The sequence below is a fragment of the Ranitomeya variabilis genome, chromosome 2 (assembly GCF_051348905.1).
Source record: "Ranitomeya variabilis isolate aRanVar5 chromosome 2, aRanVar5.hap1, whole genome shotgun sequence".
NCBI classification, from domain to species: domain Eukaryota; kingdom Metazoa; phylum Chordata; class Amphibia; order Anura; family Dendrobatidae; genus Ranitomeya; species Ranitomeya variabilis.
This window is the reverse complement of record NC_135233.1, coordinates 89,064,583-89,083,196: the sequence shown is the minus strand read 5'-3', so window position 1 is coordinate 89,083,196 and position 18,614 is coordinate 89,064,583. Positions and strand designations below refer to the sequence as shown.

General features: G+C 44.8%; 1 protein-coding gene across 2 annotated transcripts in view; it reads left to right on the top strand.

Moving 5' to 3' along the window:
• MCM8 (minichromosome maintenance 8 homologous recombination repair factor) overlaps positions 1-18,614 on the top strand; it is an 82,616-nt gene that overhangs the window by 47,608 nt on the left and 16,394 nt on the right. For both annotated transcript variants that reach the window (XM_077282651.1, XM_077282650.1), the window contains 4 exons: positions 11,904-12,055; positions 13,198-13,396; positions 17,409-17,439; positions 18,259-18,399. In XM_077282651.1, coding sequence (XP_077138766.1) covers positions 11,904-12,055; positions 13,198-13,396; positions 17,409-17,439; positions 18,259-18,399 — 523 coding nt within the window. The remainder of the gene's footprint in view (positions 1-11,903; positions 12,056-13,197; positions 13,397-17,408; positions 17,440-18,258; positions 18,400-18,614) is intronic.

Below are 18,614 nucleotides of genomic sequence, written 5' to 3'. Positions count from 1 at the left end.
GTGCTGTGAATAAAGTGCTTACCGGCTGGCTGAAGGTCTGGGGAGCGAAGCGGTGCTGAGCAGTGGCCCCGACGCCAGAGGAAATGACTAGGAGACTTCAGAAGGACGCGGGAGCCGGAGATGCAGGTGCTGGCCAAGATGGCGCCGAGGCCAGAGAAGAAGCTGATAAAGCTAATTACGCATGTCAGAAGCGCATGGAGGTGGCGGCGAAGATCCAGCATTTCGCCAGAGTGGGAGCAACGGAGGAGGCGGAGAAGGGAGCTGGAGCTGATATCGAGGAGGAGGAGGAGGAGGGGATCCCAGCAGGAGAGCAAGAGGTACAGAAGGGGAGGGAGGAAAGCAGCATGGCGGTGGCAGGAGCTGGACCTGAAGACATGATACCAGGAGCTGAGCCGACCCTCAGGGATGTCTTTGTACTGGTTTCCTCATGCAAACAGTCCCTGACCCTTCAGATACAGGAGGTTAAAGGAGACACAGCACAGATAAGCGCAGCCCTGCAGAAGATGGACAGACGCATGGGGGTGGTGGAGGAGAGGGTGAGCACTGCTGAAGATCATATAGTTCAGCTGCAAAAAGCGGAGAAAAGGTTTGCTCAAGCGTTATCAGAGCTGGCTGCCAAAAATGAGGATCTGGAGAATAGGTCCAGAAGGAATAATATACGTATAGTGGGTATCCCTGAAAAAACTGAGGGGAGAAATCCCACTGAGTTTATTGAAAGCTGGCTGTTGGAGAACATTGGTGGCACAGTGCTGACAAAAGTGTTTGCAGTTGAGAGAGCTCATAGGGTCCCTCCGAAGCCCCCTGCTCCAGGAGCGAATCCCCGTACCATGCTTGCCAAAATTCTGAATTACAGGGACAGAGATCCTGAGGAAGGCTAGGGATATGGCGGATCTGACGGTTGGAGGTCAAAGAATTGCTATTTATCCCGACTATTCTGCTGTGGTTCAGAAACAACGGATGAAGTTCACTGGTATCAAGAGATGACTGAGGGAACTGGGAGTGCAATACTCTATGATGTTTCCAGCAAAGTTAAGAGTGGTGGCTTTTGATAAAACCCACTTTTTCCTGACACCAGAGGACGCTACCCAGTGGATTGACACCAATGCTAAACAACTTAAGGGAAAAGGAGATTGAACTACCGGGGAGACTCGGACGGGAGATATTTCACTGTTGCCCGGAGAAGAGATTTGTGATTGATAATCTTTACCCATCCCCATAGCAAATATGCTGAGGGCTGAGCTGGGCCTTATTGAGTAAATGGCCGAAGGGTGCAGTAATGGCTGTTGGGCACGGGGGAGGAGGGTTATGCGGCGTACTGCAAGCTTGATTTGTTCTTTTTCTACATGTTTATACACGTTGAAATGTTTTGTTCTGTTTAACCCCTTAACGACCGCCGATACGCCTTTTAACGGCGGCCGCTAAGGGTACTTAAACCACAGCGCCGTTAATTAACGGCGCTGTGGAAAAAGTGAATAGTGCCCCCCAGAGTCGGATTTTCTCTGGGGTCTCGGTTGCCGAGGGTAGCCGAGACCCCAGAGAACATGATTCGGGGGGATTTTACCCACCCCCGAGTTGCGATCGCCGGTAATTAACCGTTTACCGGCGGTCGCAACAAACAAAAAAAAAAAACGCGATTTGCCTTTAAAATTTCTCTGTCCTCCGATGTGATCGCACATCGGAGGACAGAGAAACAGGGTCCCCGATAGCCCCCCAATACTCACCTATCTCCCCCGGTGCTCCTCGTGGCTCCCGATGGGCGCCGCCATCTTTTTTCCGGGAAAAAATGGCGGGCGCACGCGCAGTACGCCCGGCACCCGGAAGATCTTTGGGGTCTCGGCTGCCGGGGGTAGCCGAGACCCCAAAGAACATGATCGGGGTCGGTTTGCACCGACCCCTGTTTTGCGATCGCCGGTAATTAACAGTTTACCGGCGACCGCAAAAAAAAAAAAAAAAAAAAAAAAAAGCGATCTGTATTTCTCTGTCCTCTGATGTGATCGCACATCGGAGGACAGAGAAATAGGGGGATTCGGGGACCCTAACATACTCACCCGGTGTCCCTGGGTCCTCTTCTGTCTTCTCTTGCCGGCCGGCTTCTTCGTCGGGAAAGAAAATGGCGGGCGCATGCGCAGTGCGCCCGCCATCTGCTGCCATCTGCCGGCCGGCAGGAGAAACGAGTTGGGGCTAAAATTAGGGTTAGGGTTAGAGTTAGGGTTAGGGTTAGAGTTAGGGTTAGAGTTAGGGTTAGAGTTAGGGTTAGAGTTAGGGTTAGGCTACTTTCACACTAGCGTTTTTTGGCTTCCGTCGCAATGCGTCGTTGGAGAAAAAACACATCCTGCAAAAGTGCTTGCAGGATGCGTTTTTTCTCCATTGGCTTGCATTAGCGACGCATTTGCGACGGATTGCCACATGTCGCATCCGTCGTGCGACGGATGCGTTGTGCTTTGGCGGACCGTCGGCACAAAAAAAGCTACATGTAACTTTTTTGTGCGACGTGTCCGCCATTTCCGACCGCGCATGCGCGGCCGGAACTCCGCCCCCGCCTCCCCGCACCTCACAATGGGGCAGCGGATGCTTTGAAAAAACAGCATCCGCTGCACCCGTTGTGTGGCGCTTATAACGCTAGCGTCGGTACGTCGGCCCAACACACTGCGATGGGCCGAGTACGACGCTAGTGTGAAAGTAGCCTTTGGCTTCTTTCACACTTGCGTCGGTACGGGGCAGTCGCAATGCGTCGGCCCGACGTACCGACGCATGTTGTGAAAATTGTGCACAACGTGGGCAGCGGATGCAGTTTTTCAACGCATCCGCTGCCCAGTCTATGTCCTGGGGAGGAAGGGGCAGAGTTACGGCCACGCATGCGCGGAAATGGCGGACGCGACGTACAAAAAAAAGGTTACATTGAACTTTTTTGTGACGACGGGGCTAAAGTTATGGTTAGGGTTGGGGCTAAAGTTAGGGTTAGAGTTGGGATTAGGGTTTGGATTATTAGGGTTGGGATTAGGGTTACGTTTGGGATTAGGGTTAGGGGTGTGTTGGATTTAGGGTTTTGATTAGGGTTATGGTTAGGGTTGAGATTAGGGCTGTTTTGGGGTTAGGGTTGTGATTATCGTTAGGGTGGTGATTAGGATTATGGATCGGGTTAAGATTAGGGTTAGGGGTGTGTTGGAGTTAGGGTTGGAGTTATAATTTGGGGGTTTCCACTGTTTAGGTACATCAGGGGGTCTCCAAACACGACAGCCAATTTTGCGCTAAAAAAGTCAAATGGTGCTCCCTCCCTTCTGAGCTCTGCCGTGCGCCCAAACAGTGGTTTACCCCCACATATGGGGTATCAGCGTACTCGGGATAAATTGGACAACAACTTTTGGGGTCCAATTTCTCCTGTTACCCTTGTGAAAATAAAAACTTGGGGGCTAAAAATCTTTTTTGTGGGAAAAAAAAATATTTTTTTATTTTCACTACTCTGCATTATAAACTTCTGTGAAGCACTTGAGCATTCAAAGTTCTCACCACATATCTAGATAAGTTCCTTAGGGGGTCTAGTTTCCAAAATTTGGTCACTTGTGGGGGGTTTCTACTGTTTAGGTACATCAGGGGCTCTGCAAACGCAACATAACACCCACAGACAATTCTATCAAAGTCTGAATTCCAAAATGGCGCTCCTTCTCTTCCGAGCTCTGCCGTGTGCCAAAACAGTGGTTTACCCCCACATATGGGGTACCAGCATACTCAGGACAAATTGGAGAACAACTTTTTGGGTCCAATTTCTCTTGTTACCCTTGTGAAAATAAAAATTTGGGGGCTAAAAAAATCTTTTTTGTGGGAAAAAAAAAATATTTTTAATTTTCACTACTCTGCATTATAAACTTCTGTGAAGCACTTGGGCATTCAAAGTTCTCACCACATATCTAGATAAGTTCCTTGGGGGGGTCTATTTTCCAAAATGGGGTCACTTGTTGGGGGTTTCTACTGTTTAGGTACATTAGGGGTCTGCAAATGCAACATAACGCCCGCAGACAATTCTATCAAAGTCTGCATTCCAAAATGGCGCTCCTTCCCTTCTGAGCTCTGCCGTGCGCCCAAACAGTGGTTTACCCCCACATATGGGGTACCAGCATACTCAGGACAAATTGGACAACAACTTTTGGGGTCCAATTTCTCTTGTTACCCTTGTGAAAATAAAAACTTGGGGGCTAAAAAATCTTTATTGTTAAAAAAAAATATTTTTTATTTTCACGACTCTGCATTATAAACTTCTGTGATGCACTTGGGCATTCAAAGTTCTCACTACACATCTAGATAAGTTCCATGGGGGGTCTAGTTTCCAAAATGGGGTCACTTTTGGGGGGTTTCTACTGTTTAGGCACATCAGGGGCTCTCCAAACGCGACATGGCGTCCGATCTCAATTCCAGTCAATTTTGCATTGAAAAGTCAAATGGCGCTCCTTTGCTTCCGAGCTCTGCCATGTGCCCAAACAGTGGTTTACCCCCACATATGGGGTGTCGGCGTACTCAAGACAAATTGTACAACAACTTCTGGGGTCCATTTTCTCCTGTTACCCTTGGTTAAATAAAAATTTGGAGGCAAAAAGATCATTTTTGTAGAAAAAATGCGATTTTTTTATTTTCACGGCTCTACGTTATAAACTTCTGTGAAGCACCTGGGGGTTTAAAGTGCTCACCACACATCTAGATAAGTTCCTTAAGGGGTCTAGTTTCCAAAATGGTGTCATTTGTGGGGGGTCTCCACTGTTTAGGCACATCAGCGGCTCTCCAAACGTGACATGGCATCCGATCTCAATTCCAGCCAATTCTACATTGAAAAAGTAAAACGACACTCCTTCTCTTCCAAGCTCTGCGGTGCGCCCAAACAGTGGTTTACCCCCACATATGGGGTATCGACGTACTCAGGAGAAATTGCACAACAACTTTTGTGGTCTAGTTTCTCCTGTTACCCTTGTGAAAATAAGAATTTGTGGGCGAAAAAATCATTTTTGTGAAAACAAATGCGATTTTTTATTTTCACGGCTCTACGTTATAAACTTCTGTGAAGCACTTGGGGGTTCAAAGTGCTCACCACACATCTAGATAAGTTCCTTAAGGGGTCTAGTTTCCAAAATGGTATCACTTGTGGGGGGTTTCCACTGTTTAGGCACATTAGGGGCTCTCCAAACGCAACATGGCGTCTGATCTCAATTCCAGCCAATTCTGCATTGAAACAGTCAAACGGTGCACCTTCACTTCCAAGCTCTGCGGTGCGCCGAAACAGTGGTTTACCTCCACATATGGGGTATTGGCGTACTCAGGAAAAATTGCACAACAAAATTTGTGGTTAAATTTCTGTTTTTACACTTGTGAAAATTAAAAAAAATGGTTCTGAAGTAAAATGTTTGCAAAAAAAAAGTTAAATGTTCATTTTTTTCTTCCACATTGTTTCAGTTCCTGTGAAGTACGTAAAGGGTTAATAAACTTCTTGAATGTGGTTTTGAGCAGCTTCAGGGGTGCAGTTTTTAGAATGGTGTCACACTTGGTTATTTTCTATCATATAGACCCCTCAAAATGACTTCAAAGGTGATGTGGTCCCTAAAAAAAAACATGGTGTTGTAAAAATGAGAAATTGCTGGTCAACTTTTAACCCTTATAACTCCCTAACAAAAAAAAAAATTGTTTCCAAAATTGTGCTGATGTAAAGTAGACATGTGGGAAATGTTATTTATTAACTATTTTTTGTGACATATCTCTCTGATTTAAGGGCATAAAAATACAAAGTTTTAAAATTGCTAAATTTTAAAAATTTTCGCCATATTTCCATTTTTTTCATAAATAATCGCAAGTAATATCGAAGAAATGTTACCACTAACTTGAAGTACAATATGTCACGAAAAAACAATCTCAGAATCAGCGGGATCCGATAAAGCGTTCCAGAGTTATAACCTCTTAAAGTGACACTGGTCAGAATTGTAAAAATTGGCTCGGTCACTAAGGGGTTAAGAAATGTACAAAATATTGTTATTTACGGTACCGAGAGGCAGGTGGAGAGGTTAACGTAAGGGAGAGTGTTCGCAATGGGCGGTGGTGCCCCACCCTTGAGAAAAGGCAGAATGTGTAGCATTGAGAGGGTTAGGGGGGAAGTTGGGTTTTGGTGGGGGGGTGGGGGAGGTTAGACAGCTCATAATTGGGAGTAAAGGTATAATGAAGGTTGATGAGTCACATGATGGGGGGCCGCATTAAGATACTGAGTTGGAATGTAAGAGGCCTTAGGGATAAGTCTAGGCGAGCCGCGAGTCTGCAATATGTTAGAGCTCAAAGGGCTACAATGATATGTCTGCTGGAGACGCATTTGGTGTGGGAGAGGGTGGATGTACTAAATAGGCGATGGATACAGAAGGCATACCACTCTACCTTCTCTACGTACTCAAGGGGGGTGTCAGTGTTGGTACCCATGGGAGTGCAGTATGAAGAGGTGAAGATACATGTGGATGTGGATGGTCAGTATGTGATGATACAGTGTATAATAAACATGGAGTGAGGTTGTGTATAGCAGCAATGTATATTCCACCCTCTTACTCAAGCAAGAAAATTAGAGAGGTGTTGGAGCGGGTGGAACGATGGGGTCCGACACCACTTCTAATTATTGGTGATCTAAGGCTGGTTTCACACTTGCGTTTTGATCTGCAGCGTTTTAGCGCTAAAAAACGCATGCGTTTTTTTTCCTATACTTAACATTAAAAAATGCATGCGTTTTTTAGCGTGCGTTTTGACGCGTTTTCGGCAACGCATGCGTTTTTTGACGCGTGCGTTCATTTGCAGAAATGCAACATGTAATTTCTAGCGGCGTTTTTTTGCCGCAAAAAAACGCATGCGTTTATTCGTGGCAAAAAAATGCATTGATGTCTATGTAAACGCATGCGTTTTTAAGCACATGCGTTTGCTTGCGTTAAAAACGCATGCGTTTTTACCGAAAAACACAAGAAAACACAAGAAAAATCAAGAAAACCCTAAACACAAGAAAAAAAAAAAGAAAACCCTAACCCTAACCCTAGGGTTACTAGGGATCCTAACCCTAAACCTAACCCTAACCCTAAGGTTAGGATCCCTAGTAACCCTAGGGATCCTAACCCTAGGGATCCTAACACTAACCCTTAGGGTTAGGGTTAGGATCCTAACCCTTAGGGTTAGGGTTAGGATCCCTAGGGTTAGGGTTAGGGTTTGGATCCCTAGGGTTAGGGGTAGGGTTAGGGTTAGGGTTTGGATCCCTAGGGTTAGGGTTAGGGGTAGGGTTAGGGTTAGGGTTTGGATCCCTAGGGTTAGGGGTAGGGTTAGGGTTAGGGTTTGGATCCTTAGGGTTAGGGTTAGGGTTTGGATCCCTTTATCACCTTGATGGTGGGGGGTGGCTTATCAGTGACCTGGTGACCAGGACATTCTAATAAAAAGCTACCCCTAACCCTAACCCTAGGGATCCTAACCCTATCCCTAACCCTAGCTAATTCTATTAATAGTGTGTTTTCTAGTTGATTTTGATGATTGGCAGCTGTCACACACTTCTCAGCATGCGTTTCAAAAACGCAAACGCGGGAAAAAACGCATGTAAACGCGGGAAAACGCCGCGTTTTCCCGTGTTTTTTTTTGGCGCTAAAACGCATGCGTCTAAATAACGCAGCGTTTGCATGCGTTTACATGCGTTTTTTCACCACATGCGTTTTTTTAAAAAACGCTGCAGATCAAAACGCAAGTGTGAAACCAGCCTAAATAATATCTGTGATGACTTTTGGGACAAAAATAATAACATCCAGAATAGGACGGGGGGGGGGCACACTACTACATTTGGCACCTATGTTGGTGATATAGGTATGATTGACCTATGGAGAGTTAGACATGTTGGGGAGAGGGGGTATTCATGTTATTCACCTGCTCATAGTACTTTGTCCAGAATTGATATGACTCTGGGTAATCGTCTGTTAGAAACGATGGTGGGAGATGTGCGATACTTACCGAGGGCCCTCTCAGACCACAGTCCAATTGAGTTTAAATTGTTGGGGACGCAGGCCCGAGTAGGAGAGAGTGGAAGATCCACCCTAATTGGCTGCACAGTATAGATTTAGATAATATAAGACAGGAGGTGGCGGAGTTCTTTGTACTGAATGATGGGAGTACAGACGCTCTTACTGTTTGGGAGGCTATGGAGGCGTACTTGAGAGGGTTACTGTTTAGAGATATTAGTAGGTGTAAGCGGAAGACGAGAGAGTCAGAGAAGGCAGCGGTTGACGAGCTGAGGGCAGCGGAAGACGAGATGGTAATATTGGGAACTCCTGAGGCTGGGAGTAGATTAAAAACAGCGCAAAATCATATGGAGACAATTCTGCTGGGAAAGGCTGAAAGGAAGCGGGAATTTCAGAGGCTGACTTATCAGGAGGGAGAAACTGTGGGCCACATGCTGTCGCTGGTGGCTGCTGCCCAGAGGGGTACCTCGTTTGTCCACTCGTTGGTTTCTGACAGTGGAAGTAGAGTCTCCGAAACCTCTGAGATTTTGAAGGTTTTCGCAGATTTTTACGTGGACCTATACTCCTCTCGGGTGGATGAATCGGTGGGAGACACAGTGGCTTTCTTGGAGGGTTTGGGGCTGCCGAGATTGAGTGAGGTAGATAGGGAGAGCTTGGAGGCCCCTATTATGGAGGAGGAACTGGGTCGGGCACTACAGTCTATGGCTAATGGGAAGGCACCTGGTGTCGATGGGTTGCCCGCTAAAATCTATAAAAGCATGGGGGAGGTGTTAGTTCCCAGATTAAAGGCGGTTCTAGACGAGGCTAAGTGTAGAGGGTATCTGCCAGCCTCCATGAGAGAAGCCATAATAGTGGTCATTCCAAAGGAAGATAAAGATTTGGGGAAACCTGAGTCATATCGTCCAATTTCTTTGCTTACTATGGATGTCAAGCTTCTGGCCAAGGTGTTAGCGTCCTGTCTGTCAAGTGTTATTACTAGTCTGGTGCATCCGGATCAGTCTGGCATTATGCCTGATAGATCTACAGCGGTTAACCTGCGGAGGCTGTTTATGAATCTGCAGCTTAGGTATGACAACTCTGGGCAGAGAGTTATCGCATCCTTGGATGCCCACAAGGCGTTCGATAGCATGGAATGGGGATATCTCTGGCAGGTGCTGAAGTGCATGGGTTTTGGATCGCAGTTGGTGTCCTGGATTCAGCTGCTGTGTTCGCTGCCGGTGGCTAGAATCAGAGTGAATGGGGAGGTATCTCAGCCTATAAAATTAGCTAGAGGCACAAGACAGGGATGTCCGCTCTCTCCACTTTTGTTTGCTCTGGCTGTGGAACTATTGGCCGTCAAGATTCGACAGTCTGATGAGGTGTCCGGGTTTAGGTATGGGATAGTTGAGGAGAAGATAGCGTTGTATGCGGATGATGTTCTGCTGTTTCTAGCTGACCCGCCTGCTTCCTTGGGGGGCGCCAATGGGATTATTGAGGGATTTGCCTCCTTGTCGGGGCTGACGGTAAATTGGAGTAAATCAATTCTGTTTAAGGTAGATGAAGTGGGAGAGAATGAGAGTGAGCCTTTGGGGGAGGGGCATCTTAAGGTGGTAAATCATTTTAAGTACTTGGGGATATGGATCTCTGTACCAGTTACGGACTTTCTACATAGGAATCTGACTCCTGTTTTAGGTGTACTTAAGGCAAAAGTGGATGCTTGGATTAAGTTACATTTATCGGTGGTGGGTAGGGTTAATCTTATTAAAATGTTTTTGATGCCTAAAATACTATATGTCCTTCATAACGCACCAGTTTGGATACCGCGCGGGAAATTTCGACAGATTAACTCCCTCTTTAGAAGTTTGGTATGGGGAAGGCAATATCCACGTATCAGACTGGAGACGCTTCAGCGACCCAAGGAGGATGGTGGTTTGGCTTTGCCCAACCCTGAAGTATATTTTCTTGCAGCCCAGAGTCAGCATTTGAAGGGCTGGGCGCATGAAGGGTCGTCCAGTGCGGTACAGCATTTGATGGAAATGGTGACAAACCGATGTCCAGTAATACAGTGTCTGGAGGATGGTTCCCTGGGGGCGTTGGGGAAAGTGTATCCAACTATATTTTTGATAAGTAAGGTGTGGAGCAGATTGAAGCCAGTTTGGGGGGTTACGGGTCTAACTAGATTATCACCGATATAATTTAATAATAACTTACCGGAGTTTGTAGCATTGGGGGTACTACCAGAGTGGCAGGCCAAGGGAATTCATTACATGAATCAGATAATTGAACAGCGAGTACTGAAATCCTTTTCCCAATTGCAGGTGGAGTTTGGACTCAGGCCCTCGGGGGAATACCAATATGCACAGATGAGGCACGCATTTGGAGCTCAAAACAGGGGTGCAGGTATTAGAATACAAGAAGATATAGTGTTGGAATATGTGTGTGGTGATGGGACTACGAGGGGAGTTATTTCCACCCTATATAAAGACTTACTACATACATACCTGTTAGGATTTCCGATAAAGGCGAGAGCTAAGTGGGAGAGGGACCTGGGCCCAATGGAGAACGAAACCTGGGAGTCGGTGCTGGAGTGGGTTCCACGGGTGTCATTAAGTGAACCGTATAGGCTGTCGCAGCTTTATATCATACACAGAGTCTACAAATCTCCGGAAGTATTGTATAAAGCGGGTTTGCGTGCTGATTCTGAGTGTCCGAGGTGTAGGACTATGAATGCTGGAATATATCATATGATGTGGACGTGTCCGAGACTGGCCGCTTTTTGGCTGGTGGTTTTGAGTCGTATGGAAGGAGCGTATAGATGCACGGTACCAAGGGATCCGATGGTGTGCTTGCTGGGGTATGTAGATGAGATTGGAGTGGATAACACCTGGAAGATAGCAATTGCTAGACTTTTATATATGGCCCAAAAGGTGATAGCACGAAACTTGAATTCCTTCAATATGTAAAGCAGGGTCTGAAAATGGAAAAAGGGGTTTACAAGAAACGAGGGAAAATAGAAACGTTTGACAGAATGTGGTCTCCGTGGCTTGAATTTGGAAAGAGCAGGTAAAAGGGGTGGGAAAGTTAAGGGGCCCGTGTTCGGTGAAAACTGAATGTTGAATATGCGGTCTTAAGTGGGTTAAGTTGGTTAAAGATTCTCTAAGTATTATTGATAGAGGCGATACTAAAAAGGATGAGCTGTCTTTTGGGGGTGGGGTGGGACTTGTTGGGAATGGTGGGGCTTTTAAAATTGAGAAAACTTTGTATGGAACATGAGAAAATAATATGTAAAATGTAATGTTATTCTTAATAAAAATCTATTTAAATTAAAAAAGGGCTTGTCTACTTCTCGGACTGCCCCTTGTCAATTACTATTTTTTCACCCTTAAATAAAAAAACATTTTCCACATGACTATCCCTTTTGGGTTGTGCATCTTGTCTGTATAACTTTCCGCGGGCTGGAGGAAACAGTCTGGCCTGTGTCCTTCTCTGCCCTCCGTCTATTGAGGCTTGTTGGCACATAGAGAGGTGAAATACTAGAGATAGGACCGTCCCGATTGGGTGCACTTTGTCGCCCTGGGATAGCTTTTACGCATCTTTTAATTAAAATGGTGCCAACCTACGTACCCTATGCTGTTTACATGTCCTATTACTATTTACTTACCTACTTACTGCATGGTATTTCCTCAGTGTTTTTTTCCTAGGTTTTATTTGTTAACGGCCACAATGTGAATGTGCACCTATACATTCCACTTGTACCGACAGGTCTGCCAGCCCATTTCTTCAGTTTTAAAATAAAAAATGTCTGTAGTCCCCTGCGATATCGTCGCAGTTCCAGAGACTAACTCTGTGTTGCTTTTTAATTTTAAGAACCTGTTTTAGCAAAGTGATATCGAACTTACCGACTTGAAAATATGTTTTCTCTTCCAGAGTCCAAGAGTTGATGTCGGATGATCAGCGGGAAGCCGGTCGCATCCCAAGAACTGTAGAATGTGAACTGAGCCAAGATTTAGTGGACAGCTGTGTCCCCGGAGATCTGGTGACCATCACTGGGGTAGTGAAAGTATCTAATATTAAAGATGGTACGTGTCATTCACTTTCACCAGACCACACGACAGAAGCTTGTGCTTTGTCTTAGGAATCTATCACAGTAAATTCACACATTAGTCAATTGAGGATAGTGAAATATTTTGATCAAGTACCCGATGACATTTTTTACTTTTTTTTAAGGAAGTTCAGTTTTAGGCCAGTGACCATGATTGATCCAGGGGATATCCCCATAAAGTGAGGTCATAGCCCTAGAATATGGCATCACTTCATGATCAGTTGGGTTCTGTATTCTGGGACCCCGGCTCCCCCGGCATTGAGGGGGCCATAGTGCTGGCTCACATAAGGAATTAGGTGCAGAACAGGTCAGTGAATGGGGACAGGTTGGGGAATCAGGTCATGTGATATGCTGTCACTTTTAGAGCGCTGTACACTGCCAGCTTATCCACTGAAATTGTGCTAGCTGGACATCGTGGTATTATATAGTATTGAGCCCATTTGGTGATGTCTCCTAAAAGAACTTTGCAGGCAAGTGTAGAAAGGATGCCATCTATATTGCCCTCAGAGGGTAGGACCTACGAGGTGAGCACTATGAAGGCATAAGAGGCCTTTTCTATGCATTTTTTTGCTTTGTTGGTACTTCAATATTGATAATTTAATATTGAAGCCTTTCATTAAGATATCTCATTAATCTCAGATCGGTGGGGATAACACCTTGCACCCCGGCCGATCAGCTGGTCCCAGAGTCGGTGTCGGCTGGAAGTGCTAAGTTGCGGAGCTGCACAGCTGTATCATCTGCATAGTGACCGCAGTGGGTACTGCAGATCCACTTCTATTCATTCAAGTAGGGGTGGATGTGCTGTACCCAGCACCAGGAACAGCTAATCAGTGGGTTTGCCGGGTGACGCACTGCCACCAATCTAATAATCACGACCTACTCTAAGGATAGGCCATCAGAATTATTAAAGTACTAGACCGCCCCTTTCATCTGTGTACTACTCACATGAAGCATTATAGGACTACATACACCAGCTGGATCTCCACAAGTAGAACCGATACCTTCCAAAATTTTGTTTTTGCACATTTTTATGTACTACATAAATGTGGCATAATGAACCTGTATTATAACAGGTCGCTAAATAATATATCACTTTTTTATCTCTTATCTTGTGAATAGGAGGATTTAAAAACAAAAATAATAAATGTATGTTCCTATTATACATCGAGGCAAATTCTGTCTGCAACAGCAAAGGACACAAAGGGAAAGAGACAGACGAGAGCGCCACCCATGGAGCTTCCATGGACTTCTCCTTAAAAGACCTCTACGCTATTCAGGAGATCCAGTCTCAGGAGAATCTCCTAAAATTAATAGTCCAGTAAGTGTGTTTCTCTTACTAGTTCTACAGCCTTCTTCTGACTGATGTGAATGATGAATTATTTAGGTTCATTAAAGTGACTTGGTAGAAGCTTGCTCTACTCCAGCTGTTATATAATATATGTCATCATCCATCCTGGCAGATGGAACGATTTACTGACGAGTCATATTCAGTGGAGACCTCCACCTACTCAACTTATTGTAACGTTCACCTGTGTAAGAAAATGGGCTCTGCGTCATTTTATTCTGGTGCTTTAAGGGGTTTTCTATTTCAGAAACGCCTGTCTCCAGCTGCACTTTGTTAAAAACAAACAAACCCTCTTTTATCACCCTCCCCAGGTCCACCACTGAGTCTCTGCCACTGCTCGCTTTGTCTGTTATTGTCTGCAGCGCTTTCTACTGGGGCCTCAGCATCCAGAATCCAGTGATGGCAGAGTCTTAACATCCTTGGTCAAAAAGCAATGAAGAATGAAAAACCCATTTACCCTCATATAACATTATAATAAGCCAAGAAGGAGCCGGTTATAGTGCTAAACCAGAAATTGCTGTAGCTAAAGCAAGTCTGTGCAGCCGATAATGACAAAAACTGCCTCCTGCATTTGGTGGGCTTACCCTCACCAAGTGGTAGGGGGGCGCCGTAAGCTGGCCGCACACATTGGAGAGCTGTTAGGCTGACCGCTACCACTCACAAGAGATGATCGGTCAATACCGTTGAAATTGGCAGATTTGGACGACTTTTATCCAACAGGGCTTTTACTGGAGAGGCTTCACCGATTAAGAAGCCCTGGTGTCGAAAAATACTTTATAATAGTTTGTATGCTGTTTTATAACAACCCTGAAATAATCCAAATTGTCATTTCGTCCCCACTGTAATCATGTTCCAAATCGAGGAGCGATGGATGTGCCAAAGAGGGTTCGATTCAGTAGATGCAATGCCGACATGTCAGACATGTTCTGTAGTCATCGCCAATCATGTCTCATGGGGCTGATAACTGCTGGGACGGTGTGACTATGGGACAAAGGCTCCTCCCAAATGACCTCTGCAGGGTTATTATCATAAAACATGTAGATGATTAATACTTTTCTAGGCTACACAGTATCTCCTCAGCCAGCATAACCATGATAGGAGAGGTATTGGGGATGGTGTACACCCCATAATCCTGCTGACAGGGTCACTTTAGAAGTGCTGTACACATGGCTCCGGAACAATTTTTTTTTAGAAGTTGTAGAAAATCTTTCAAAGACAGCTCCAACTACACTGTGTTCCAAATTATTATGCAAATAATATGTCCTCATATTTTCTCTAAATTACCTATCTGAATTGCAGTTATTGTTATTTTCCAGTCATCTACTATTCTAGTATAGTTGCAATGTTTTGGAACAAACTGCCTATGAAAACAGTATCTTTTAAAAAAAAAAATAAACACTCAAAATGCATGTTCCAAATTATTATGCACAGCAGAGTTTTCAACCTTTTTTTTTTATTATTTTGAACAAAAAATGGTCAATTGTGAAGTTATAAGCATTATCAGCTTATTACAAAATGAAATCACACAGTTTTCAAGTGAAAACTTTATTCTAGGTGATGTTACATTTGCACATAGGACCCCTTGTTCAATAGAAGCTTCTGAACTCTCTCGTCCATTGAATTTGTCAGTTTTTGGATGGTTTCTGCTTCAGTTGTTTTGCATGTGGACAGAATACCCTCCCAGAGCTGTTGCTTAGATGTGAACTGCCTCCCGCCATCATAGACACTCCTTTTGATGATGCTCCAGAGGTTCTCAATGGGGTTGAGGTCAGGGGAAGATGGTGGCCACACCATAAGTTTGTCCTTTTATGCCCATAGCAGCCAGAGATGCAGATGTGTTTTTTGCAGCATGAGACGGTGCATTATCATGCATGAAAATGATCTTGCTGCGGAAAGCACGGTTCTTCCTCTTGAACCATGGCAGGAAGTGTTGTTTTAGAAACTCCACATAGATTATGGAGTTCATCTTTACCCCTTCAGGGATCATAAAGGGGCCGACAATCTCTCTCCCCATGATTCCAGCCCAAAACATTACTCCACTTCCTCCTTGTTGGCGCCTTAGCCGTGTTTTCATGGGGTGTCCATCAACCAGCCATCCTCCACTCCATCCATCTGGACCATCGAGCGTTGCACGGCACTCATCGGTGAACAAAACAGTTTGGAAGTCAGTCTTCATGTATCGTTTGGCCCACTGGAGCCGTTTCTGCTTGTGTGCAGTTGATAGAGGTGGTCGACAGGATGGCTTACGCACCTCTGAAGGACCCTGCATCTTGTTGTTCTGGGGACGTTGGAGGCACCAGCAGCTTCAAAAACGTGTCTGCTGCTATGACAAGGCATTTTTGCAGCTGCTCTTTTAACCTTACACAATTGCCTGTTGGAAAGGGTCCTCAATTTTTCCTTATCAGGACGCACACGTGTGTGCTGGGAATCAGCTACATACTTCTTGATTGTGCGATGATCACGATGAAGTGTCTTGGCAGTGTTGATTGTAGTCATGCCTTGACCTAAATACTCCACAATTTGTTGCTTCTCAGCAGCCGACACATCCTTTTTCTTTCCCATTTTGGCAAAAAATGTAGGCTGCTTAATAATGTGGGACAGCCTTCTTAAGTAGTCTTGCCTTTATTTGGACACACCTGCCAAACTAATTTGCACAGGTATCTGCAATTGCTTTCAGTGATATAAAGAGCCCTGACACACATCACCATCAATGAGTTTAAATGACAAACAACAAAATTCTAACCTTATCACTCCTAAACTCTATGTGCATAATAATTTGGAACACAGTGTACATGTAAGGCCTCTTTCACACTTCTGTTTTTTACAATCAGTCACAATCCGTCAAAATGTTGAAAAGATGAATCCTGTGCTGATTGTAAAAGACGGATGCACTGGAGCCATTTTTTTGACTGTTCCAGTGCATCCTAGAAGGCTATGTGCACACGTTGTGTATGCATCTTCGCCGCGTTTTTTCACTGTGAAAAAGTATACACAACACAACCCATGATAAAAATAATTAAAAAAATAAAAAATCGTGATATTCTTACCTTCCAGCGTCCTGCGCAGCCCCTGCAGCCTTCCCGATGTTCCATTCCCAGTGATGCATAGCGAGACAATGACCTGTGATGACGTAGCGGTCTCGCGAGACCGCTACGTCATCACAGGTAATTTCGCTATGCATCATTGGGAACGGGAGCTGCCGGCAGCATCGCGAGCATCTGGGGGACCGCAGGAAGAAGGCTGCGGGGGACGCCGGAAGGTAAGAATATCACAATTTTTTTTTATTATTTTTAACATTATATCTTTTTACTATTGATGCTGCATAGTCAGAATCAATAGTAAAAAGAGAGACGGGAAATTCTTCCAGGCATTCTCATTTTGAAAAGATGGCATCCGTTTCTGGATTCCTGCTTTTGACAGTCAGCGATGGATCCTGCGCCCATAGGCTTCCATTATAGCCAATGACGGGCAGCACAGGACCCGTCGCTGAGCGATTTTCCGACATACAGAAAAAAGTTCCTCTGTGCGTTGTCTCCACCCGACAGACAGCAATTTTACGACGGATCCAGTGCACGACGGATGAAACGTGTGGCCATCCGTCACAATCCATCGCTAATACAAGTCTATGAGAAAAAAAACGGATCCAGCAGCACCATTTGCTGGATCCGTTTTTTTCACAAAATGACGGAATGTGATGGAAAAAGAGAGACGGAAGTGTGAAAGAGGCCTAAGCTGCACTCCTGTCACTTTTTCATGTAATTTTACTGGAGCATACCCCATAACACTATTCTTACTGGTAATGGACAACTGGACCATATGCTACAAACTGGCGGCCAAGAAAACCTCTGGTTACTCTTTCCATAATAAGTCACCTTCAGCACAGCCATTTACTAAGTCACTGTCCCAGTGAGCGGCACGATCAGTAACATTGGCCTTAGAAGCCATGAGTTCATTTGTAACATCGCCTTCTTTCTTTGTATTTCAGCTCACTTTGCCCTACGATTTATGGACACGAGGTAAGATGATCTATATGTATCCATGAACGCATTATGCCTTATATGTGTAGGAAATAAGAAAAAAAGAAATGGGTTGTCCTAGGACAAGGTTAGAATATTGGGAAATTGCAACCCTCCCTATCTTCTGGTATCATTATTTACAAATATACAAAACAATAGTGTTGTGTGATGTAGCCGACCGACTATTAGATATTCTCACTCCTCAGTAGGCTGCATCTTTCCCTGCAGGAGAGGCCAAAACAATGCTACATGCCCCGGAAAACATGGCGCCCGAAAAAAAGAGTCTAATGTTATCTGAGCCATAACTTGGCTCCCATTGAAGTGAAGAGGAGCCGATCTGCAGATCTCTACAATAGTGTTTACAGTCGTACAGCGCTGTTCTGTTCTGGCTCCATTCACTGTTTATATGTGAAGCTGAGTTCAGCTCATCGGTGGGGGGACCATGTGTCTGACCCCCACTGGCCTGATATTGACGACCTGTTCTAAGGATAGTTTACCAATATCATAAGGACCGAAAACCAGTTAATTATGGCACTTTAAGAAAATCTCAGTCGCAGATAATCAATAGTTTCTCTATCTTATATCTTTGCCGCGCTTAAAAATGTAACAGGTTTTGAGCCCCCCGTTTCAATATAGCAGCTGATGAGTATGTGCGTGGTGCTGAGGTAGGACCACCGCTACTTCCTAAAGGAAGATACAATCATAATTTGTAAGGGTCTTAGCTGTGAGACCTCTTAGATGATAAGCTGTGATTGTGGGACAACCCCTTTAATGCTTTTAATTTTTAACCGATAAAAAAATCCATTTTTCTTTTTTTAGGTGGTAAAAGCCGGCCTGTTACTTGCTCTTTTCGGAGGTTGCCAGAAATACGTGGACGACAAAAACAGGATTCCAATTCGAGGGGACCCTCATGTACTTGTAGTTGGAGACCCTGGACTAGGAAAAAGTCAAATGTTACAGGTATGGATGGCCTTAATACTCCTGACTAAATAGCAGATCGCTATGATCATACTCATTAGATATTAAAGAAATGACATAATGATGCTGCTCATGCCACCATTTTATTTCATGTAGAATTAAACTCCACTGGGTACAAGTCAAAAATAATAGCTAATGCTGAGATGACGTAAGAGTGACTTAAAGCAATAAATAATAAGAGTATGATCTATGTATGA